This window comes from Melozone crissalis, unplaced genomic scaffold (assembly GCF_028551555.1).
Source record: "Melozone crissalis strain CALT ecotype California unplaced genomic scaffold, PUWL_Pcris_2 ptg000081l_1, whole genome shotgun sequence".
In the NCBI taxonomy this organism is placed as follows: domain Eukaryota; kingdom Metazoa; phylum Chordata; class Aves; order Passeriformes; family Passerellidae; genus Melozone; species Melozone crissalis.
Window position 1 is genome coordinate 4857894 of NW_026535858.1, and position 25339 is coordinate 4883232.

General features: G+C 42.1%; 1 protein-coding gene across 2 annotated transcripts in view; it reads left to right on the forward strand.

Annotated features, from left to right (window-relative positions):
* The window catches only part of EFEMP1 (EGF containing fibulin extracellular matrix protein 1), a 45261-nt gene extending 20457 nt beyond the window's left edge, over positions 1-24804 (forward strand). For both annotated transcript variants that reach the window (XM_054290368.1, XM_054290369.1), the window contains exons 5-11: positions 11887-12009; positions 15373-15492; positions 18094-18213; positions 19636-19755; positions 21184-21307; positions 21424-21619; positions 23624-24804. In XM_054290368.1, the coding sequence (XP_054146343.1) occupies positions 11887-12009; positions 15373-15492; positions 18094-18213; positions 19636-19755; positions 21184-21307; positions 21424-21619; positions 23624-23782 (962 nt within the window). In that variant the 3' untranslated portion in view covers positions 23783-24804. The remainder of the gene's footprint in view (positions 1-11886; positions 12010-15372; positions 15493-18093; positions 18214-19635; positions 19756-21183; positions 21308-21423; positions 21620-23623) is intronic.
* Positions 24805-25339: the final 535 nt, after the last annotated feature.

Sequence of the window (25339 nt, forward strand, 5' to 3'; positions counted from 1 at the left end):
CCTTTGGGCTATGGGAAAAATTCAGTTAGATATGATTCATAAATATAATGAATAGGGTGCCATAAACTCGCCTCGCTCTCCACAAACAAAGGCACATCCTCTGCCTTGAAAAATCACAAGGGCAGAACCCAAAGGAACAGGGAAAGAAAAACACAAGAGTGAGAGATTTAAGGGGGAGAAGGAAAGTATAATTTTGAAGCCCACCAAACAATGTGTGGAGCAAAACTCCACTGCATCCCCCCATGTCCTGCTCCTGCTGAGCTCCAGGCTGGCTTTCCAGAGCTCACCGTGGACGACATTTCCAAAGGCACTCAGTTTGTTCTTCAGGCTCTGCTTCAGCTGAAGGCTCCTATTGATTACAGCTGGAGCTGGATCAAGCTGGGGCTGCCTGTGTTCTGCTGGCAGCCTCTGCTTTGTAAATACCTTTCATCTCATCCAGCAGTGATGATGATGTGCTGGGATGATGTGGCAGCAATTATTTATCTGCTGCCTTGGGTTTTCTCCTCCATGCTTGCCAAGAGCCCTGAAGTCAGGCCATACGGAGGGATGCTGACATCTTTACATTTCCATTAAATCTTCCTGCTTCTTCTGAAGGAATTCTAACAGCTCTATTGTCATTTCAGCAGTCATTTCTTTCCTCACTCTCACACTGATAGATTTGGAAGCACTGAAGCTATCCCACCAGATTGAGCAAGTTTAAACTTGTCACAAATAACCTTGTTATCTGATAGCACTCCCCAAAGGAAAAGCCCTCCAAGCCTCCCTTGTCCCAGGTTTCTGAGCATCCTGTCCATACCCAAAGATGAAGCAGGAAAAGCAGGCAGGGTAGGCCTTGGTTACCCTCTGCATGGATTTACACACTTGCTTAATACCATGCAAATACTGACAAATAAAGCATGGATCTTGTCAAACTTAACAACTTAGCAAATAAGGAGCATTGGAAACAGCAAATAGAGCTGAAGTATCTACTGCCAAGTCAGTGAGAGATCCCACGTCCTGCCTGGCAATCACTCCAAATACATCCTTTCTCCCACTTCATGTGACCTTTCCAGGTCAGCAATGTTGTGTGTTAGTTTAATATTTTAAAACTGGAACTTTACTGGTATTTGGCCTACTTTTTGCTATTTATTTTCTAAACAAATGATAGCCACTCCCTCCTCAAGCTAACCTTTCAAGGTTCGCCAGGAGTCTGTGAAGATCACAAGGTATTAAAATAAAAAAAAAAAAGAAAAAGAAAAAAAATCACATGCTCAGGCAAACAAAGCAGGTTGCTGCACTTCCCCCTCCCTCCAGCCCTGCAGCTGGATGTTCAGAATGCTTCAGGAGTTCTCCACTTACTCTAGGAAACACTGCTGAAATCTCATTTGCAGTGAAAAGTGCCAGGATTATGGTAGCACAGCATCTATTCTGAGGCAAACCCATGCAACTTCCCAGCCAAACGCCAGGGGAAAAAAAATAAAAGAAAGAAAGGAGCAAAGCTGTCCCAATTGCTACTTCTACTTGATTGCTTAAAGGCAGCTGGGAAGGCAAATCCTCAGCCTGAGAGCAGAGCACATCCCAATTTTAAGGCAAAGGAAATTTGGAAGAAAAAATAGCTCTCTCTTCCCAAGGAAACTTCTGGTTTTTAGAATGTTCATTTTTATTTATTACTGACTCATTGAAAGAACAAAGTATTTTTGGTGTCTTTTTTTTTTTCTCCTTTTTTTTGTTCCCAAACACAGAAAAAAAAAATGTGGCTGAACCCCAGAAAAATCTTAGAGTGGGGCCAAAAATAATAATAATTTTCAGTTTTCAGATTTTTTTTGTCAGGTTTTTGAAAGAACAACAAATACTTCCCAAGCACTGCTGTAACTTACTAACTTCAGTGGACTGCACACCCTCAGTTTATTTCAGTTACCCCTCTCATCCATCTCCCCTTTTTCACAACCTCCCTTGGGCTCCTATCTTGCTTTTCCCATGTTCATTTTCTTTCTTTCATTAGTATCAATACTTTTTTTTTTTAATTTTACCTTCAAAGGATTGATTTCTTTTCCCCTGGTGCCTCTGCCTCACTTTCGATCCTTCCTGGCTTTGCCTCTTGTATCTATTCTCTTACAAACAAAGAATTTTTAAAACTTCAAACTCAATTTTAAGCTCTCTTCATGTGAAGAATTACAAGGAAAATTGAATTTTCCACTTAAGTTCTAAGGAGGAGGCAGTTAATAAGAATTCTTAAGGAAAAACAGACAAACAAATTTATAAGATCCAGTTCTTGATGATTTTGTTAGATCAGAACTGCTAACAGTGTTTGGTTTTGGCATAGTCAAATTTATATTACCACAGAAACCTTAACTTCTGCACACCCTTTCACTTCACTTGAACTGTGCAACCTGAACATTGTGTTTTTCTATCCCAGCTCTTCCAGTCCCCTCCCATCCCCAGAGTATATTTTGGACCAAATCAACTGAAGTATCTTTTTTTAAGTACTATTTCCATAGTTTGCTTTTACTCTTCTATCATTCAGAAGCTGTAGGAAGTGTGAAAGTGAGAATTTCTTTTAACCATTTCTATTTCACAGCCCAGTGCCTGCCAATTACACTTGAAATAGGTTTTAGATCCATTTCTTCAAAACAAGGCATCTGTGGGTACACCCAGCCACGTGCTAAAAGTATCACATAACCACATAGCAAAAATTCAGAACTAAATAATGCCTTCAAAGGCATTTCTGAAGCTGGAACAGCATCAGGAATCTGCTTATTTACGTGGGGAGCTGTGGAGATTGCAGCATGTTGGTACTGCCAACAGATAGGATGATTAGTGCTAAAAACAATATCATCATTTAGATAAGCCCTCTGCTTTGGAGAGCTGCTATTGAACTCAGCTTGAACTTCAATGTTCTCAGCTTGGAAACTGGAATTCCTAAAAAGGCTCATTCAGCCTGCAAAAGCTGAAGGGGAAGGAGATGGCATTGGTAAAATGGGGCTCATATCAAATATTCTAAGTCACTTGTCCTACATCTGAAGTTCCTTCTAAAGGTCCCTTGTTTCTTGTGTCAGCAACACATCCACTACCAAAAACCCCCAAAATCAGGTCCTGTACTTCTGCCTGGGACTAAACCACTGGAAGGCATGCCAACATACAAGATAAGCAACATTTTTTGCAGGAGCTGTTTTCTGAGCTGTCTCAGAATGAAAGTTGATTTTTGAAGTGTGCCCTGAATTCACTTTCTGGGTAGATATTTCTATTTTCCTTTGCAGAGGTCCAGCAGCTGCCAGTGTAAGTGCTGTAAAAATGCTTGCAAAGCTTTAATGAGCTTCAACTTCCTAATTAAAAACCACAATGAGCTTTCAGGCCTTGATTTCCCCAATATTACAGGTTGTAGCAGTGATATTTTGTTCAGTCAAGCCTAGCTAAAGGAAAATGCTTACGAGGTTTCCAAGGAGAGAAATAAACAAAATGGAAATGAAGAGGGAACTTGGAACTTTCAAGTGTACATAATTAAGAAAAAAATACATCCTTCAGATAATTCTGGAAAGTATTAGGAGATATTCATAATTCATAAGCAGTTGTTTGGTTTTCTTTCAAGCAAGGGGGCAGCTTTACATCAAACACTGACTAGCTTTTCCATTAACTTAAGTAAACAAACCAGTATGTTTCAAGTTAACTGAACATCCTTTTTTGTTTTTTACTTTTTTTAATAACTGTGTGAATTAGAAATAAGAACAAGACATTTGCTTTCCAATAGGAAATTAGTTTGCATGCTATTTCTTCATGTTAAAAATACTTTGGAACACTCACAAAAACAACGTTAAGCTGAATTTATGGAAGTGTTCCATATCAGTTTTGAAGATGATATGCCAGATGTCAGGGAGAACTCTTTCATCTGCAATAATGGAATAGTTTCATCCACCCTTGTTGTTTTTGAGCACAGTCCAAGTGTATTGGTCATCATGGGTGGGTGATCCCCACTTGGGCAGGCATGAACCAAAAAGCACAAGTTGTTAGACCTCTAGCATAAAATCACAAGAAAGCAACAGCAGGAAATACTCTACTGAAAGTAAAAATAAGCTATTGCAAAATGGAAATCAAAAAGTTTACCATTATGACAACTCATGTTTTGGAGCACTCAGAGGCTCACAGATATATTGCTCTGAATTAGTGGATTGTAATGACTCCATTCATGGCTCCAGCAAAAATAAAGAAAATAATACAAATTTTAAACTAATCTAGATCCATCAAAGGATGGAATACTTTTGCTTTCAATGAGTGGGAAGACTAATGGTTAACAATGTGGTCTTCTAATGGGGGATTAAAGTGTTTTTCCCTTTGAGAAACTTTAAACACAAGGACAGATTATTGTCCATGTTCTTATTTTAACAATAACATTGGAGTAACACTGGATAGGAAATCCTTTTGGGAACAGTTTGTGGCCTTGTGCCTCAGACTAACACCATATCAGCCACACCACTCTCACTTGCAGTGATCATTTTAATGTGTTACCAATGTTTTATGTGGCACATTAATTCACTGTGGCTGTAGTTAGATAATGAGATATCCATCCAATTCCAAAGGATCTCGGAATTAGGAGCCATTTCCTGTGTGCAATGCACCTCCCAGAGTGCTTGGTGTGTGCTGGAGAGGGAAGGACCATCTCACACAGAGGGAAAGAGCAGGAGAAAGGAAGAAAAGCATTTTTAAATGCATCAGTCCAAAGCTTCATTCATTTTTTCAATCCCTTCTCAGCTGCCTGCCTCTCACAAGCACATGGGAGATGTTCTAGTGCTGAAAGCCATGGTTCCCTCCTTTATTGAGCTGTTCTGGGTGATAAGTCAATTTGCTTTGGACATACCAGAGACAATAGATAATTGTGACAGAAAACTGCAGGGCAGGCTCACTTAGGGCAGCTTGTTAACTCCGGCCTGTTCATAGAAGGATGCTTTTCCTGTACCTTCCTATTCCTGGAATCTCCGTGCTTGAGTAACTTGCCCAAATCCACAGAGCTTGCTCTGGACACTTTTGCAGTGTGTCCAAATACCAAAATCACACAATGAGTTGTGGTGAATTCAATTCTCTTTTTGCACGTTTACCACATCAATTTACCAGACTTACCACATCAAGCTTTGCTTCTCTTGTGTTCTGCCATGACCCCCAGGAGCAGGAGGAGATGAATCCACCAGGAATTTGCTTTGCTGCACTCTCAAATGGGAGAGGGGAAATGTTTCAGCACACCAAATGGAGCACAGTTTTTCAGGAAAATCTCATTAATTTAAACATTCTACCTCACCTATTTGCTTTAAATGTAGGTCTTGGCTCCCACATCTCCTTTTCCTGTGCAAACAAGTATTTGTGCAGGTTACCTTCGCTCATCTGTGAAAACTTGTTACCAGGGCAATCGGGCCAATATACCTCACATGAAAGGGCAAAGGAAAATTTAAAAGGGAAAAAGAAAAACCAGCAAAAAAGGGGGAGGCTTTGGGCTGCTGCAGAGCTGTGCAGAATTAGAGAGGGCCCCTCATGACACCACTGGAAAGTGACAGCACTTAGAGTGAAGATCTCTGCATTAGCAGGTTTTGCCACTCCAAGAATGGGAAATTTCTCAAGATATTTCATCTCCTGCTGCCTCCTGCCCTGATGTTATGTAACAGATCCTATGCTGGGCTCTACCACCACAGAGCACAACCTCCCAACACCAATGAGTTAAAAGCTGTCTGGGCATCCAGCCCAGATGAATAACATTGCAAATGTTGAAGGAAGTAGCAAGGGAAATAGAAAAGCCTTTAACAGAAATTGTTGATAGCTTGCTAAGGCTGGGGAGGGAACCAGGGAATTTGGAGGTTGCTAATGTTGTTCCTATGTGTAAGAAAGGATCAGGGAGGATCCAGGAAACTACATAGCAGTGAGCCTGGCTTCAGTTGCAGGAACAATATAAGGAACATAAATAAGGGACAGAATACTTCATTTGGTCAAATAAAATAAGCTCATAGTCATGGATGAACTGTAGAGGTCTAATTTCTCCCAGTATGTTATCTTCAGGTGGTTCTTTCTGAAAGATGCCAGCATGAAGCATCTTACAGACAGAATAGAAGTTAATGAAGTGGTCAGAAAGGGAAAGTTTTGGCAGAAGCCTGAGGTTAAGTAAATTGTCAGTGATGCTGCAGCCCCGTGCAGATCGCTGTGAGGCTGATATCAGACTGCCTGGTGCCATTGCTGACGTGGGAGCTGATGTTTGTTCTTCAGATGAATCCATTGGAAAAATAGACCAAGTCACTTTCTGGCCTCACTCACACTGAGAACTCAAAGAATTTAGACCCATTAAGTAAAATATTTATGGTTTACATTCAAAACAAATTGAGAACAGGTTCACTGCAGCCCATAACAAGTGCAACACTGACATTGGTAGCACCATCACAGATTTGGATTTCTATGAACCATTCGGGAGCTGCTCCACTGATGCTCCTCAGTGGGGACAGAAATAAGAACTTCAATCCTATAAAATATTTTAAGAACCTTCTTTTTTTATGTGGTGGAATATTAAGGTTGCTATGGACCAGGATAGAGAAAAGCAACCTGGAAACATTTTGTTTGGACAGATGAGGATGTACACAGAGAGCAAGAAGATGCTGTAATATATTGCAATGTTTTAAGAGCCAGCAAGCTGAACACTTCAGTCACAGGAGCAAGATACACTTGAGTTAGTTAAGAAAACATTTCTCCAGCTCTGAGCACAACAGACAGGTATGTGCTGGAAAGGAGGAGAAAAGCTTCAAGTGGCCTAAATAAGATGAAGGTAGATGTGAACAGAACAGCATTTCTTCTCCAAAAGTCCAAAGCCCTGGTGAAATGCATCTCCTGGTTTTATGTGCTGCTTCTAATGATACGAAGCAAATTGCAGAGATTAAGCTGTTGCATAAGTGAGTGAGCAGCATGAGTCAGGGGGTTTGGGAAAAGTGAGTCACAGCGGGAAGGGAACGGAGCCAGGGCTGGAGCTGAGAAAGAGAGACTAGCAAGAAAATTTTAAGGATCTAGATAAGAGCCTGAGAGAATGGAGTGCAGGAGAGAAGCAGAAAAACTACGTCTAAAACAGGGAGCCATACATGAGAGTTAGGGAAAGCTATAGCTAAAAAGCAGGTCAGGCAAAATTTTTGTACACAACTGTGGTTGAAATGCAGAGCAGGCTGCCAAAGTCAGCAGCGCAGGGACAGAATTGTGCAAATCACTTCAAGAGGCAGTGTGGGCACATTTTTGGAAAATGAGGGAATCACTGGGTATAGCCATTAGTGAGGCTTGTGGAATTAAAACTATGAAATGCAAACTGATTTATATTTTGAAGGAATACAGGAGGGAGCTCTGCTGCCCTCCATGGCTCTCACACCATGGCTGTAGCACCCTGCAAACCTCAGACTCTTGCCTGTGCAACTCAGAGCATTCTCTTAACTCAGAGTTATGGGTGGCACAGATTTCCAAAAGGAGCTTTCTAGAACAGCCCTGGGAATTGCTGCAAAGGCAAAATTTACATCAGGGTGAGTCACTGGGGGCTGAAGGCCCTATTTACCACAGCACAGCTGAGGATTTACATTCGCATTTCTGGAGGAGCAGCGGAGCTCACATGTCACTTAATTGAGACATGGTGTCCTTAATTGTTGTGTTTCTGTCCCACTTCTCCTTAGACTGACCTTGACTTTAATTCAAAGATTTTATACATCAAGTTAATACAGGCTCACACCACCCAACCCATTCTGGGCACAGCCAGGATTGACAAAGCACAGGGCTGCAGGATAAACAGAGATTAAAGATTCTGTTGTGATGCTTTATGGATCTGAATTCTGGGCTTCTCAAATCCTCAACTTCAGAACTGTCACATCCTTCCAGTGCAGCATTCTGGATGTAATACTAACAAGCAACAGACAGAAATAAAGTGCTCAATCTGAACCCATTTTGCAAATAGTTTTTCCAATCAAAGTACAAATAAGTCCCTTAAGTTTCATTTTGGGTGGTCTAATGAAAGACCACATAATTCCCTCAGTTCAGTTATTACAGTGATCAAGACACTGAAGGTAGCCCAGCTCCATTTTTAAGATTGATCTGCAAAAGGACTGTTAAAGACACCCAGACTATTTCAAAAAGAATTTTTCCATCTACACAGGATGTAACTGTCCAGAGGAAAACTGTCTGGGAATGAAAATTTGAGAATCTCATCAATCAGACTCAGAGATACAGTGAGTTTAAGAACTAACCTGTATTTCACAGGTTGCATGCATCAATAATCAAACACCATTCAGGTTTTTTAACTAATACAAACTTACAGCCCTTGTTTATGTGTAGTGAACAGCACAACATATAGACATGTTAGCTGAGATTAGAAAACATAAAAAAAGAAAGAGCAGATCACTTTCATTACTAGTTACTGGTGTAATTTATATGGCTTACCTAGACAAACAAATGCTTGTACACCATCTAGAAATGAAATTTAAAGTGATGAGGAATGATTAGGGAGAGTTTTCAGGTGTTTTCTTATCAGGCAAGATAATTGCTTAAGGCAGAAGCCTTAGCTATGGAAAGAGCTGCTGAAACAGTTCTGGAGATGAACTTTATCATGATGACACTAAATTTGGAAAAGAGGATGTAGAGGAAAGATGCTCAAGAATGAGCTTGTAAAAGCCCCATATTTTCTTTCTAGGTCTGTTTCTTATACTGCACTCATCACTGTGGTATCTTGAGTGCTTTCCAGTAGTGCATTAAGCAACATGACAAACATCTGTCACATGTTTGTTCTCTCACCTCTCCCCAGAGGGACAAGTGTGTGCAGTGGAGAGCCTTGTTTTAATTTTTTTTAATTATTATAAATACACATGCACATAACACATTATTAAACATTCATGCTAGAGAGGAAAGGTCAGATAAAATTATCTTGCTCTCAGGATTAGAGCTGGTGAGCTCTGTGGTGTTCCTGTATCACACCCTTGCCCCAGATTGCAGTGACTTCTCAGAGACCAAATCATTGCCATGGGTGTCTGCACCAAGCAGAAACCAAAAGTTTGGATTCCCAATGCCTCATTTACTGTTCCTAAACAGGCCCAGGGATTCTGTCAAGAAACAGCAAATGGAATGAGGTGGTAGAATCTAGGGAAGGTCATGTGCTTCCCATACTTGATACAGACTAAAAGCAGGATTTGATGGAACCTCAAAATCACTGTCAGGTCAGAGGGCACTGTGAGAGTCATGGTAAATCTAGGAATTTCACAGGTTGGAAAAGTCTGATATCAACAATGAAACAAAGACCTGAGAGTGAATGATTTCCCTACAGGGGGGACGTAACTAGGAAAACACTCTGGAAACTTGAGTTTGGTCAGACCCTGAAGAACTGCAGATACACAACCTGCCCACTCAAGAGCCACAAACAAATTGTGGGAATCCCAAATTAATCCCCAGTCTCCAGTGTGGGATGGTGCCATTTGCCAAGGGCAGAGAAGTAGGTGTGCCTTGGTAAATTAATAACTCTGCCTCTACCCTGTCAGAGAGAAATGGAGCTGCTCTGCCCCATGCCAAGGAAACTCCAGTATTGCTGTTGCTTCCCTCTGATAACTCCCACACCTCCATTTCTCCAGTAACTCTCTGGACAGTTGGAAACAAACTATTTCTGTAATGGACAGTGATCTGGGTCACACTGAGTGCCAAGAGCTGGAGCCTCCTGTCTGGCCTCGCTCACAGGCAGAGCTGCAGCACCACTGCTAAATCCACCAGAGCTCCTTCCCATACTCCACAAGGGCTGGGGCTGCAGCATCACTGCTAAATCCACCAGAGCTCCTTCCCATACTCCACAAGGGCTGGGCTGCTCTGGGATTGCACCAACACAATCCACATTTGGCTCTGCTTTCAGCACAGAAATCCTCACTCACTTCCTCACCCCTGTATCAGTCCCAGCAGTAGGACACATCTGTAACTGCTGCAATACTGGAGATGCCAGCACTGAAACCTTCCCAGGTGCTGCCATTCTCCCACCCTGTTTCCCTCAAACACAGCCTTTAGGCCACCAGCCTTGCTCTGCCAGCACAGATTTCCCTGCTCAGGTGGGAGCAGACCCACTCCAAGCATGGCAACCTTACCACCTTCCCTGGAGAAGGCAGGAGGCTGCTTCACTCCCCACACCTTTTACAAATCCACAACTTGGCCAGAACATCAAAACCCTCCAAGGGTTTCCACATGGGGAAGCAGCAAGCAGGCAATAATTGTTTTCTGTCCTACTGAACTTACCGTCAGGAACAGCCAAAAACCATGAGTCCATAAGCAAATTTATGAATCATTTTAGTTTGAGTAGCTTATTATCCAATGCATTTTAGCTAATCCATCTTAAAAGGTAACTCCATGTTTACTCATATATGAAGCTCCAAAACATCAAATAAATCTGCTTTGTTCCAGCACAGTATACAACAAAAAGGACTGGAATTGTACAAGTATTTTATTTCCAGCTTTTGTAGGAACCAGGAGCACAAAGCTCATGAGCTTCCTGCAAAGACTTGTCTTGAGCTGCCTGGTGTTGGGGTGGCAGGAGGCAGCCAGACCCAAAAGTGTTCTTCACACCTGGGAATGTGCTTTGCAGTGTCAGGACACAACAGTGAGCTCAGCAAATCCTGCACCAGCACAGCAGCTTCAGGACTGACACTGGGCAGAAATGCAAAGAGCAGCCTAACTTCCCTGTAGAATAAAGGGAAGATGTATGGAAAATATTTGGACATTTGGGGAGAGGGCAAACGTTGAGAATTAATTCAAACTGTTGATGGTTTGTTTTCTATTGAATCTTGTGGTTGAAATTGTTTTCATTTGTTATGAGAAAGAATCCATCATTTTTTCCAAAGCACCACCCAGAATCTGCCACTGGTGATGTTCTAACATCCCCAGTGCCTATACAAATAGAGAGGTCAGCTGAGATTTGTAAACTAGAGATCATAAGTTTTAAGGAATTTGTTTATTCAGCCTAGAGTCTCCAAATTGTGTACGATGCCAAAATGAAAAAGTCATCTCACTGTACTTTGTCATGTTACAATAAAAAGCTCTTCAACATTTTGGATGTTCAGATGAGAAAGCAAATTGTAATTCGTTTGTCAGCACATGCAGTTTAATTATAATTAAGTACCTCCAGCAGTCATAATGAGCAGGCAAAATGAAAATGCTGTTTTTATACTTGTATAAACCTGCATTGAGCGCAAACTAAAAGCTGCCTGAATTACTCTGAAAAGCATCGGGCTAGAACTTGCAGTTTTAGCTGTACTGAGCAAATACAAACACACATCAACTGTTTCCAGAGACTTGGACAGATTGACTGAATTAGGAGAATTTTCATGGGAATGACAAGAGGCAGATCTCTTCCTGATGAGAAGGCCACCACATTCCCAGTTCCAAGTCCCTGTCCAAGGCATGGAGCACGGGAACCATGCAAGAGATCGGCAGAGTCCTTTTAGTACCAGCAAAACAACATATTTCTAACTCCTCTCCTCCTTGAGAAAGAGCTGAACTACATTTGCTGAAATTTTCTGGAGTAATTCAGCATGAAAATCCAACCAGCGTGGGAAAAAAACCAAAGCAAAACAAAACAGGCAAATGATTCAAATATTATGAAGCTGCAAGAAGTTCACAAAAAATTCTAGACTGACAAGTGCAAAATATTAATAGTATTTGACAAACAAATGTTTAAAATAGCCATATTGAAAATATCTACAAAGGCAGTGTATGAGAATTAAACATTACCAGATTCCTGATAGCTGCAAGTGTTGAGATGACATCTTGGGAGTGCACCTGAACTTTTCTGCTTGCACTCATAGGTAGCTTGAAGATGTGTAAAGTATTTAGCCTGTGGAAATACTCTAAGTAAATGTAATGACTAATACTGCACTTACTTTCTTTTTTATAAAGATATAGATGAATGTGCAACAGGAACCCACACTTGCAGAGCTGACCAAATGTGTGTCAATTTAAGAGGCTCCTTCAGCTGCCAGTGCCTTCCAGGCTACCAGAAACGAGGGGAGCAGTGTGTGGGTAAGTGCTGCTTTCCATTCAATGGTTTTCTTTCGTTATCCACAGTTACAAACTTCACATTGGTCATAAAGCAGATGGGTATGTGTGGTGTGAAACAGCTGTCTCACTTTGGAATGCAATGGAAGAGTCACTTTACCACAGTAATTAATCACTAAAACATGGGATGAGGCGCTATTTTGAGGATAATCAACACTTGGAGTTCACAAGCTGAGTTCTGCTAATAGTTCCCATTGTGTGATTGTTTGTGTTGGGGCATTGCCAGTGTCCCAGAGACTGCCACGAGTCCCTGATGGCAGCAAAGCACCTCCCCCTGAGATTCAGCTCCAGGTCCATGGGGCACAGCTATCCCTCCCCCAGCCCTGCTCCAGGACTGGCTTCCTGAGCACAAATGGCAGAGATGGAAGCTCTGAATGCAGGTACAGGAGAGCTGCAGCCTCTAAAACCACCAGGCTCTATTCTCCATGCCAAGACAAGCTGTTGGCACCCATGGGAGCTATGCAAGCATGGCATGGAATTAAATCCAAGTGCAGGGCAAGCACCACATCTCTCCTATCCCAGCCTCAGGTGGGGACATCACACCAAGGTGCCATCCCCCTGTCCCTGCATTTGACACTCTTTAATCACCATTATACTGGATAAAATACTTTTAGAACCACTCCAGCCATAAGCCTTGGGTTTGTCAGATAATAAAAACAACTATGAAGGAAGCAACTCACATCCACACATCAGGAGGTGATATTTGAGACAGCCTCCTCTAATACACTGCCCGCATTTTATGCGGCTTAGGAGAAAAGCGTTTGGGGTTGGGGTCTTTTCCTCTTTCAGGGATCCTGCATTTCAAAGTGTATAAGAATTCTAAAATTCTTATTCTTAATTTTTTTAGAATTTTTTATTCTTAATCTCTTCTCTTCTTGCTAAGGCCACAGGTAAGAAACTGAGAAGATTTTAGTACACACCTAGAATAACTTCAATTTCTGGGCATGGCCCTTTCTTCAGGACTCCAATCCAAGAGCTGTAGAAATAAGAATAAAAATTCTTATCTCTTTCCTAAGAGACATAGATCAGGCCTCAAACTGTCAGATTGGTGTAAACACAGGTGTATCTGATTTCTCTCAGTTCTCTGTGCAGGAGTAGGATGACTAATTTGGAATGTAGGTAAATGAATAGTGTTGGAAGGTCATGCATTTGTTTTTTTTAATATCTGAGGTTTGTTTGGATTTTCTATATAGCAGGTAAATTACATTACTGACATGCAACAGCATTTCTGATATCAAGATCCTTGGTCCTAAATGACAGGAAGCAGGACAGAAGTGAGAAGAAATGGGAGTGATAGACCCTTATACCTAAATGTGGACACATTTATGCATCTAAATCCATCCATGAAGAGGTCTGGAAAGTGAAATTTCCCTTCTCCTATTTAGGTCAAAACCAAGAATAACACCTGTGTTACATATTACACACTGACCTAAATTACAAGTACATCCCAACAGTTAGTAGTGTCAGCATTTCAGAATAAAGCCTGTCTTTAGGGATTTTATAACAGCTTAGCCAGAAAATGTTCTTGGGGCCAGATCTTGATAGAGGTTCTCCATATGGGAGGAAATGTTTCTCAAATTTGAAAGAAATTTTTCCAGACTCTTTTGGCTTGAAGGTAGAAGGAGAAAAAGAGACATTTTTAACAATTGGTTGATTTTAAACTAAATTCACTAACAATTTCTGACTTTTTTTAATTTTTTCTTTTTAATTTGCTTGTTCACATACTGCCAAATGAGTGTTTTCTGAAATGCATGACTGCAGGGAGAATGAATTGTTTTCCAGCATCACTTCAAACAGATTTGGCCCAATTGATCAGATGAATCTCAGCCCTTAGATCTGCCCTTGTGCCTAATCCCACAAGGAAAACTCCCACTGAATAAGAGCCAGATCCTGAAAGCATTTATGTGTATAAATGTACCAATGCATTGCTCATATGTACAATCCTATTTTTTTAAAGTTACTTATAAGAGCTTAGTCCTGTAAAAGTCAAGCATGGAAATCTACTGTGCCTCCTTAATTTATTCCATTTCCACTTCCAAATTTCTCTCTGCAACAAGAGTTCCAGTGACAATTGCTACTGTATGGATAGCCAGGAATTTTCCAGCAGAAGTCTTTTCATTCAGAATCATCCGAAACACTCCACTAAGTTCAGCCCTAAATTTGACAAAGAAAGGGTTAACTTGTAAAGATTATTTTTTTCACTTGATATTAAAACAAACACTTTCCTCATTATATTTAAAAAAAAAAAAATCTTGGCCTCTTTTTAAACACATCTATGGTGGAAACAGCTGGAGGTAGGAAATGCAAGATCTGGCATGGATGTGGGAAGTGCCTTTCTTTGTTCCAGTGAATACTGCTCTGATTTGTGTGAGTGTTGATCCTTTGAAATGTCCCATTGTGTACATGCCCAGAGCACAGCATTGGGTTTCTTCACCGAGCTCCAGCTACCAGAGCTCAAGGCAGCCACCACACACACACAAAAATGGAATAATAAAACATGTTTTCCAGGCAAAACCAGAGCCACTGTCTCCTCCAGAAGCCTTTTAAAATGCAGAGGGGTGAGGGAATGGGGTGGCGCAGGCAGGTGAAAGCCCTGCTCGGATGCACAGCAGGAATGCTGACTCTTGGAAAGGCAGACTGCTCCACCTCAAAAGCAGGGCTGACCTGCAAGGAGAGGCTCTGCAAGGCTCTCAGTGCCTGGGATGCACAGCCAGGTGTGCTGCTGGGTGGGAAGGGATCCAGGACAGGCAGCCAGGGGAATGGGAGCAATGGGAAACCCTTGGAGAGCAAGGCAGGATCTGGGGATCCCCGTGGAAGCACAACCACCTGTTTCCTTTTCAGGCCCATTAATTCTCTATCCTTGCCATTCCACTGCACTTGCACAGAAAATCTGGACTGTTCCTACTGGAGCTGAAAAGATTTAGTACGTGCCAGAAGTTGTGCATGCGAGTTTTTGGGAAAATGAGCTCCAAGCCGCATTGGCTGTGTTGGTCAGCACCGTGCCTGATCCTGAGGGATCAGAGAAAGCTGAACAAAACACTGAGTTTTACCTCCACAAAATAAACCAGACCAAGCACTACTGCAGGACTGAGTCAATAAAATAAAGTGGGAATGCACAGTGAAGACAAGGAGCATAAAAGCTTGTTACAAAACAGTCACTCACAGGAAAAGTTCAAGTGTATCTTGTAATATCCAGGGAAGCAGTGCCCAGCTCACATAAGCTTTCCTCCTGCTTTTAACCAAGTGCAATTAAGTTTCCTCAGACACAAGAATAGCAGGGAGGTGCTGTGCTTCCATGTGAACTAACTGGTGTTTTTGGTGCCCCAGACATCGACGAGTGCACCCTGCCCCCGTACTGCCACCACCGCTGCGTGAACACGCCCGGCTCCTACTACTGCCAGTGCAACGCTGGCTTCCAGCTGGCATCCAACAACCACACCTGCGTGGGTAAGCACTGCTGGGCACTCCCCAACAGCCCCCAGACACACAGACACCAGCACACACCTGCGTGGCACACACCAAAACAAAATCAACACCAACCAGGAAAAGGCTGCACTGAGAGGCTCCTCTGCGAGTCAGCCAAGAGTTACAGGGGGGCCGGAGAAAAATTTAGAGTTTTCTTGAATGTCTGTTATTTTGTTGGCATAGCAGATTTCCAAGGAATATCTAAAACCTTATATTCAGTATTTAATCCTAGAATTGTTCTTTCAGTTCTGCTTTATTATTTCCTGGTATTATTCCCAGTTCACACGACACAGGCCAGAACTGGGAATCAAAGCAATCAATGCTGTACCTCTTCAGTTAAGGGTAATTGCCAAAGAAACATTTTACAAAAAATCCTTTCTTTAGGATTTTTGCTCCTGAGAAGCTAAGAGGCCTCAGGAACAAAATGTAAACATTGATTATCTGCTGCTGTGGAATGCAACAGGTGCATCTGGGATTAGTCTCATGTGGTTGTTTCTCATTAATGGCCAATCACAGTCAGCTGGCTCAGACTGTCTCAGTCAGTCACAAGCCTTTGTTGTCATTCCCTTTCTATTCTTAGCCAGTCTTCTGCTGAAATCCTTTCTATTCTTTTAGTATCGTTTTAATATAATATATATCATAAAATAATAAATCAAGCCTCCTAAAATATAGGGTCAACATTCTCATCTCTTCCCTCATCCTAACACCCCTACGAACACTGTCACAGGTAATTTACCTCAGCACATGGTAAAGAAAGCCTTTAGGTCACATTTGAATATCTAGAAAAAGTTAAAAACTGAAACAAGTGTTGCTAAGAGTGATCTTTCAGCTGTGATGTTGCCCTTAGAAATAAAATACTAAGGGAAGCTGCACAGTAAAGCTTTAAGACTGATGTTCAGTTTGAAATCATAACATCTGTTCTAGAAGGATGAAAGCCATAATAAAAGGTAACTCTGTCTGCAGAAGCACAAAGAGAATGGCTATAAAATCAAGAGGGTGGTGATGGAGATGGTCAGCTCTTTTTGCGTCTGTAAAATCTATATTTTTATATATTATATAATTTTATATTTTATATAATACATTTTTCTATGTATTATATACATAGAGAAATCAGGCTGTGTTTTCCAGCTTCCACCATCCCTTCCAAGCATTGCCAACCCTCACCAAGCACCCTGGCACACTGCACAGCTGTGCACTGAGACAGGAATTGCTTGCTTCTCACCAAATCACAGGATTTTAAAAACTGCCCACGGACACAACAGAACCAGGTGACAAAAGTCACTGCCTTGTCCCTTTCCATGGCTCAAATGGAAGGTGGATTCTTTCAGCACTTCACCAAACACCACTTTCCTGGCTTTCCAGCCTCCCAGCCTCATTTCTACCAGGTAAAGGGGAGGAAAGCTTAAGGAGAAGATTTATGAATGGATGATTGCTGCATCAAGACAAACTCCCATCTGCTCCAGCAGCACTTGACAGCTGTAGCTATTACATTTGTGTCACGACTTCTGCCTCTATTGAAAATGGGTCAATATTTCCTGGGAAATGAACAGAACTGGGGCTTTGGCCACCAAATTTATTCCTCCTAGTAGTGTTGGAGGAGGAATGATGTACATCCTTTGCACTGCTGCCAGAAATGAACTCGGAGGGAAAAAAAAGACTTCGGGATGAGTTTTCCCTGTTATCATTCATTTTCAGGACAAGGAGGTTGATTATGCAGAGAATTCATACCCTCTTCATTGGTTGCAGTTTTCTGAGTGCCTCATTTTTGTCAGTTTGTAGGTGCATCTGTAAATTTACAGTGTTGCTGACATTTATAAGCCATGAACTCAAAGGTTTTTCTCCAAGCACTGCTCTCTGCTCATGGAGATATCTGATAAACACAAACATGAATTGAAAATATTCAGGATGGAAATAAAAGGGAAAACACTAAAATCCACAGACTGACAGGAGCAGCAGTTAATCAACAGTCTGTGCCAAACAAGGGCTATAGATTCCAGAAGTGATTAGACTTACATAAACTTCCCATTAAAAATTGCTTCTCTTCTCATACCAGTGTCCTCAAAATGTTCTTGGGATGGGCAACACCATGGAAAATGTAGCACAGAAAAATACCTTCCCCCAATATGGTCTAGGCCTTAGAGCTCTGCAGAACTCTACTGGCCTCAGAGGCTCATGTTATAATTGCAATGGAATTTAAAAGAACAAATTTCAGAGTAATAAATAGCTCAAATAAATCTTAACCACTGCATGCTGAGAGGTCTTATCAGTATGTGTTCCTTATATCAATTATTTATAGAGACTTGGCATTTCATACCTGAAAAAAAGGCACTGGAATGTGCAGCTTAATAGCCACATTAAACATTTTTGGGAGAATTCATCACACATTAGAATAACTCTCATTCCTGGAAAAATACTGGTTTTTACATAGAATGTAAAGCACAGATCTAACATTGCTCCAGTGTCTGCAGATCTACATTGGCTGAGCCAACTGAGCTTCTGCTGAGCAACAGGCCCAGCCTAAGGACTAATGCACCAAGCCTAATTACCACCCACACAAGAAAAATATCTCCTTTTTCCTTTCAGACATAAATGAATGTGATGCCAACAACCCATGTGCACAGCAGTGCTACAATATCCTGGGTTCTTTCATTTGCCAGTGTAATCCAGGCTTTGAGCTAAGCAGTGACAGAATCAACTGTGAAGGTGAGACTTTTCTTTGTCTTGGAAAAGCAAATTGTTGTTTTTATTTGCACTGAAGCCTTTCTGTGAACTAAGGGACAGAATAGAAATGGAGACAATCTGTGGGTAGAGTTTGTAGTCAAAACCCTAAGGATATTTATTTTTTATGGTACAAAGGAGGCTAATTTACACTTGAGTAGCTGCAGCTGCTCTCAGGTACAGGTAGGAATGGGTCTCTCCATAGCAAGTGCAAAACAGGACACAGATTGCTGAACTTCAGATCCCAAGTGGGAAGAAAGATTTCTGAACCCTGATTGCACAAACTCCCTGGAATTGTGGATGGTCTAATGCTGATGATCATTAAATGAATTGGAAAGGAATGCACAGCAAAAACAAGGGCAATTTTGTGTGTTGTTAGGCTCCTCTGAAAACAAAACCTCCAATTCCTGATTTAAGGGGGCCACAAGTGTGCTTTTGAGGTGCTTTGCAGCCTGTGTACACAAACAGCATGCCTCCTGTACAATTACACAATCAACACTTTATTTCCTGTGCCAGAGGCTCCACAGGGGTGCCCTAATCTCCTCTTGGACACATGATGACCTCACCCTTAGAGCCCACAGCCTTTCTACCAGCCTTGCAGGCAGAGAGGTCCCTGCTTCAGCACCGCCCTCCCCAGTGAGCTGGGAGAGCTGCTACAGATCCTCCCTCTGCTTAACCTAATCTTGGGTTAATAATTATAATAATAATAGGTTAACCAAGCTGCTTACCCTAATCCCATTTGAACAGAGCAGGGAACAGAACAGGAGCAGCCTCCAAGGACACCCCTGAGCCCAGCCCAAGAGCTGGGCTCAGCTCAGAGGTAGGAGGAGGGAGGTCTCTGCTTGCCAAGCCAAGCCCTCCTCTTGATGGGTTTAAACTCATTTCCTGTTGATGGCATGCACTGTTCAGTTCTGTTTCACACCAGGCCTCCCTCACGAGAGACTGATGGATACACAAGGATAAAGAAGCAGGAGAATGGTATCCACTGATTATTATTATTAGAAGGCAAAAAAAAAGACTTTTCCCTCTTTCCCAGAGAGCTACTCCATGAGTGTAGGGCACAAGTACAAAGGCAACATTTTTGCCTTGCTAACTAATCTCGCAGCTGTGGGTTTTTTCCTCAAAGTCATCACATTTTGGAATACTGCAAGTATACACAATTTCAAGAGTTATTTTCCCAAATCTGTTCTGAAGTCTAATTTAGCTTCTGCTTCCTCAAATCCAAACTACTTCTTTTGGAGGATTACTGACAAAATCCCAGCAGAGCTCACCCTTCCATTCTCAAAGTATTAAGCAGCACATTTCAGGTTTTGGATAGCTCTTTTTAGCTATTTTTTTTTCCCATTTAGTTCTGCAACAAGGTACATTTCAAAAGCCAATAACACAGAGCTCTTTTGCTCTCTGCAGACACTGACGAATGCAGAACCTCAAGTTACTTATGTCAGTACCAGTGTGTCAACGAGCCAGGGAAGTTCTCCTGCGTGTGCCCTGAAGGGTACCAGGTAGTGGGAGGCAGGACATGCCAAGGTAAGTGCCCTTCCCTTGGCAGGCTCAGCCCTGAGTTTTTTACACCACTTCAGGCTAAGGGTGATTGCTGGATAAATGGTTGTACTGCCTGACAGGATTACTGTGCTGATAGCAGAAGATATGTTGATAAAGCACTTGATGATTCATTAAATATCTTTTAATCTCATTTGAATCCTTGAGCTCAAACTCCAAGTCCTTTGGATTCCTAAGACAAAATTTCAGTTTTTGCAGCCCTCAGGTAAAGCTCGTCTTGGATGTCAAGGTAGTGGCTCTAAATTTGAGATCAACATCCCTGAATAAATCCAGGTCATGAAACATGGATTTATATCATGTTTCTTTTCAGAGAGATTCCTAAATCCAGTCACAGTAAAAATTAAAGATATGTTTCTTCTGATAAAGGAGAAAAAAATGCAAGCCTTCAGCAGCTTAGATAATTTGTGTGTAGAAAAATAAATGTTCTGGCCAGGTGCCACCAAATGCTAGGATTTTCAAGTTTCTGGTTTTTTCTCAGTGATGCTAAAAGTCTCTGCATCTTTTTAGAATATATTGTTCTGCAATATTCTAAATGCAAGAACTATTGCTTCTGTAATGCAGAACCAGATTGAACAGAAAATATTTTTAGAAATAAAGAGGTGTGATAATTAGGGCCAGAAAACATGAGAAAATAATTCTTCTTTATGAGCATTTTGTCTTACAAAATCCTCCTTAACTTCTTTTCCTTCTGAAGAACAGCAGCTGACACTGAGTGTTGCAGGATGGTTGCTTTAAGCATATAAAAACCTGTTTGTGCCTTCCAAGAGATTACATTTGGATAAAGCCTTTCTGTGCCTGAATGAAATTTAGGAGACCTTGTGGGTAGACAGTGGGGCTCTGGCACTGACAGGAAATAGAGCATTAATGCAGTGCAAGGCTCACAGTCTCCACCTCCCTTCAGGGGTCTTTTCTCAGGCAAAAGAAACTCTGCTTTGCACAATAAATGAGTTTTCACTATTTCTTCTAAAGCTATTTTGGTGAAAATGTAGCCATTAATGAAGCACTTTAGACCATGAAACCCAGGTTATAATAACTGAGAAGCCAGAAAAGGCAGGTAATCACAATTCTTCCTTGAGACCTTTTTCCTCTGTCTCCGGGACACCTTTGGCTGTAAAATCATTCTTTGCTAATTATAAACTTGACAGCACTTCCACAGTTGCATTATATATGATTAATGTGCATCTCCAGTCAGCTAAAAACATTCAGTCTTGCTTAACAGCCAATAAGCAAGTTTATTCCACTTCTGCACAGAGAAACCCTTTATAGCCAGGTCCCAGAAAACAAGACAAGGACATGGAAAGCTGATGGGTTTCAACAGACAAACAGGTTTTTCTGTAGTACCTTTGTAGCAACCCTGTTTCCATCTGCTTTGACACAGCATCTCCTTCCTCCTAGATATAAATGAGTGTGAGACCACTAATGAATGCAGAGAGGATGAAATCTGCTGGAATTACCACGGAGGGTTCCGTTGTTACCCCAGAAATCCTTGTCAAGAGCCCTACATCCTTACCTCAGAGAAGTAAGGGAAAAACGAAATCTTGTGTTTTAGGCTCATCCTGAAGAAGGGCCACGAAGGAATGAAGAGAACCTTGTGTTTTAATGCCTTTTGCTGTGCTCTCCCCTGTCTGCATGCAGCCGCTGCGTGTGCCCGGTGTCCAACGCCATTTGCCGGGAGCTGCCCTACTCGGTGGTGTACAAGTACATGAGCATCCGCTCCGACAGGACCGTGCCCTCCGACATCTTCCAGATCCAGGCCACCAGCATCTACCCCAACACCATCAACACCTTCAGGATCAAGTCTGGCAATGAGAACGGAGAGTTCTACCTGAGGGTGAGTACTGGGGCACTCAGACCCTGCCTCCACACTGCCCCATCCTTGTGACAACCCCAAAGGTCCCCAGAAGGCTTCCACAACACCCCTAAGTTCAGCAGCTTTTTGGTGCTTCCTTACCAAGTGTGCTTGGTTTCCAGTTTTTAACAAGCCTGTAACTCTCCTACCTGAAAACCCTAAACGGTGACTCCAACTCTCAGGGATATTTAGCAATCCTGGGACAGCCATGCCAGATTCACACAAAACAACTCCCTGCCTTCCCCTCTCTGTACCAACACGTCAGATAAATCTGAGGACTCAGATAAATCTAGGACACAATTACAGAAAGATTCCTTTTACAATTACATGAATTACAATTCTTATTTTACAAAATGAGAAATCAATAACAGCATTCTAGAAATCCATGCCCCATCCCAAGGTAAGCTCAGGCCAACTTACAGTGCTGTTGAGACATAATTAAACCTTCATTTCCCATAGGAAAAACCAAGGAAGTTCAAAATACTTGGGATGGCAGTATTTTCTGTTAGTGGGATACATTCAAGTAGATACACATGAATGGAAGCATCTAGAATATCTGCTTTCTAAGCAGATGTTTTTTGGGTTTTTGGGAAGAAATCTCATTTTCTTGAACTCCTATAATATTTACAAATTCCTGGCAAGTCCTTTCTCCATATATGGCTTTACACTCAGTAAAACAGATTCAGCACAAAAGCCTTCTATCAGAAATACAGTAATTGGGAAGTTTTCATGTCTCATTTTCCTTTCAATCAGGAGATTATGGGCTTCTGACAGTACAAGTGTACCAAGCTGTAGTATTGCCATTTACACCATGTTTACCCAAGGTGGGAAAAGGGAACTACTCATCCATACATCATTTGTTGTGACATAACAAATCCAGGGGAAAACACTGGATTACAGCTTACACATCAAAACCCCTAACTACCCCCAAAATACAAACAGCTACTTGCTTAAAACAAAAACAAGATCACTGCAGGTCCCACTTGGGTTAGACCCAGTGTGGCCCTCAGACTGACCCTTGGAGTAACAGTTCCCACCTCCTGTTGCCACCCAACAAGAAATCACAGGCCTTAAATAGGGAAGCACCTGTTTATTCCTGCCAGGGGACTGTGGTAAACAAAAGCTTACTTGGAAGTTATTCCTACTGTTGTAGTAAAATGCTGAGCTAGCTCCTGGATGCAGCACATGGGTTGGATTCATCTGTGCACCCAACTCACGTGACACAGGGAGAAAACATTTTTAGAAGGCAAAGAGAGAGATGGAGCTGACCCATCTGGAAAAGACAAAACTGTTGGACAAACCAGCAACATAACCCCAGATTGGGAAAAGAGCTTTGAAGCAAAACAAGATGGGGATAGCAATAGGCACACACCAGTAACAAAAACTCCCAGTGTTTACAAGGACAGCACAACTTCTGGAGCATGAGCCACAAGACAGTTTTGAGTTTCCCTCCACTGAACGAACTACCTCACTGTTAAAGACATTAGAGCTCTTATTTCACTTGCTCTCTTCTCTATTTTAAAACCTGGTAGATGGGGTTAAAACAAAAACCATCTTGGGATAGATTACCACTTTCCACATCCTCTGGGGTAGTCAGCATAACCAGGAACAGATTTTGCAGCACAGTTTATTCCTGAGGGGCTCAGTCAGGTGGAGCTTTCCCTTCAGCACAGCCAGGTGTGAGATTAGCCGTGGCCCTTTGGAAGTGTTAAAAGTGCCCTTGCCTGGTACAGGCCAGGGCTGAGGCAGAGCCGTGAGGGAGGGGGGGACCCACGGAGCCGTGAGGGGAGGGGGGGGGGGGGACCCACGGAGCCGTGAGGGGAGGGGGGGGGGGACCCATGGAGCCGTGAGGAAGGGGATGGGAGGGGGGGGGGGGGACCCACGGAGCCGTGAGGGATGGGGGGGGGGACCCACGGAGCCGTGGCACAGCAGCAGGAGTTGCTGTGGGCTGGGCTGAGCCGGGCTGTGCTGTTGCTGTTGTTGCAGCAAACCAGCACGGTGAGCGCCATGCTGGTGCTGGTGAAGTCGCTGTCGGGCCCCAGGGAGCACATCGTGGACCTGGAGATGCTGACAGTGAACAGCCTGAACTATCGCACGAGCTCGGTGCTGCGGCTAACCATCATCGTGGGCCCCTACGCCTTCTAGCGCCCGCAGCCACCCCACACCAAAGAATAGTACCCAAAACAAAGCACTTACTATTGTTATTTATAGATTTTTCCTCTCTTTTTTAAAAGAATTTGTTTAGTAAGTTGATCTCTCCTATTCGCACGTTACACCTGTAATTCCGAATTAGTAGATGTGTTCCATAGTATAACATGGGCATTGTCACTTTCTGTATAAAGATTTAAATCTTTTATTACCTTCCTTGGACTAGATACATACTACGCTTTTATATGAGAACTGTATGTTCATACTATCCTGTAAAGCTTCACACACCCTTCCTAGCCAAATAGGTCATGCAATTTAAAAGTGATCTTCTGTTTTGTTTTTATTTTAAATTCTAATGCAGCTACACTGAATCTCAAAAAAGAAAAAAATTATGTAGTACAAATGATACACAAAGTAACGGTTATCTGATAAGCTAAAATATATTTCTTATTTTTAACTACTTTGTAACAAAAGGTAACAGTAAATAAAAATTTATTTCTGTAGACATTTATGCGCTATCACAGTTGGTTTTTCTAATCTGGGTTGGAGGTAAAGTGACATTGTGAGAAATGCTTTGCATCAGGTTTTTGTATGCAGATTGTGTTAACCATACCATGGAATAACATTACACTCTCTCCAAGAAAAACAGACCATAGGAAGAAAATGTCTCCAACAAAGAAAGAAACTCCAAAGGAGAAATCACCAGGCAGGGCACAAATGTCCATGAGAACACTGTTGGTAGTTACGGCTCAGAGGGAGGCAGCATTTTCAGACTGAAGTTAACATACTATTTTCCAGAAATATTATGTTGCATACTAAGAACTGAGTGCATTTTCTTATTAAGTTATATCATTTTCAAGCACTCGGTCCTGTTCTTGCTCTTACAACTCAGATGTATCATGTACAGTGTTCATAAAATTTATTTCTAATTCAAGAACTAATAACATCTTTTGTAATATGTAAAATCTTATTTCTTGTTTAAAATGTAGTAGTTAATCCTTTGATGTACAAAATTTTTAATAAAGATCTCTTTCCATATTGTACTTGGTCTCTTTTGAGGTAGTTTGTTACTACTGCTGTTATTGTCACATACTGTGGGAGTTGGCAAAGTTGTTTTGAGGTCTGAACAGTCAGAGGGATCCAGATCTCAGCCTGTACAGGATGAGTTCTTGGAGGACTCGCAACACAATTCCTTTGTAGAAGAACAAGCCTGCTGCCTACTGAGATTTAGTTTTACTCACAGCAAAAGTTCAGAACAAAACTTTGAGCAGGCCACAACCACTGGGGCTGAAGGCAACACATCCCCCTGCCCGGGCAGACTGCAGAGCAGGACCCCATTATCCAATGATCATTCCTGCAGGAAGTCATTTGTGGCTTTAAACAAACATTTCATCTGCCAAAAGGCTCAGAGGACGTGGCTGCAGCACAGGCCAGGAATTGGTGCTGGTGCTGGGTCACGTTCTCTGCCTGGGGCCCAAAGCAGTGGGGTGAGACCCCCAGCACTCCTCACCCCTTCCAGCAGGGAGGGGCTCCCCAGGACAAGTCCAGTTGCTC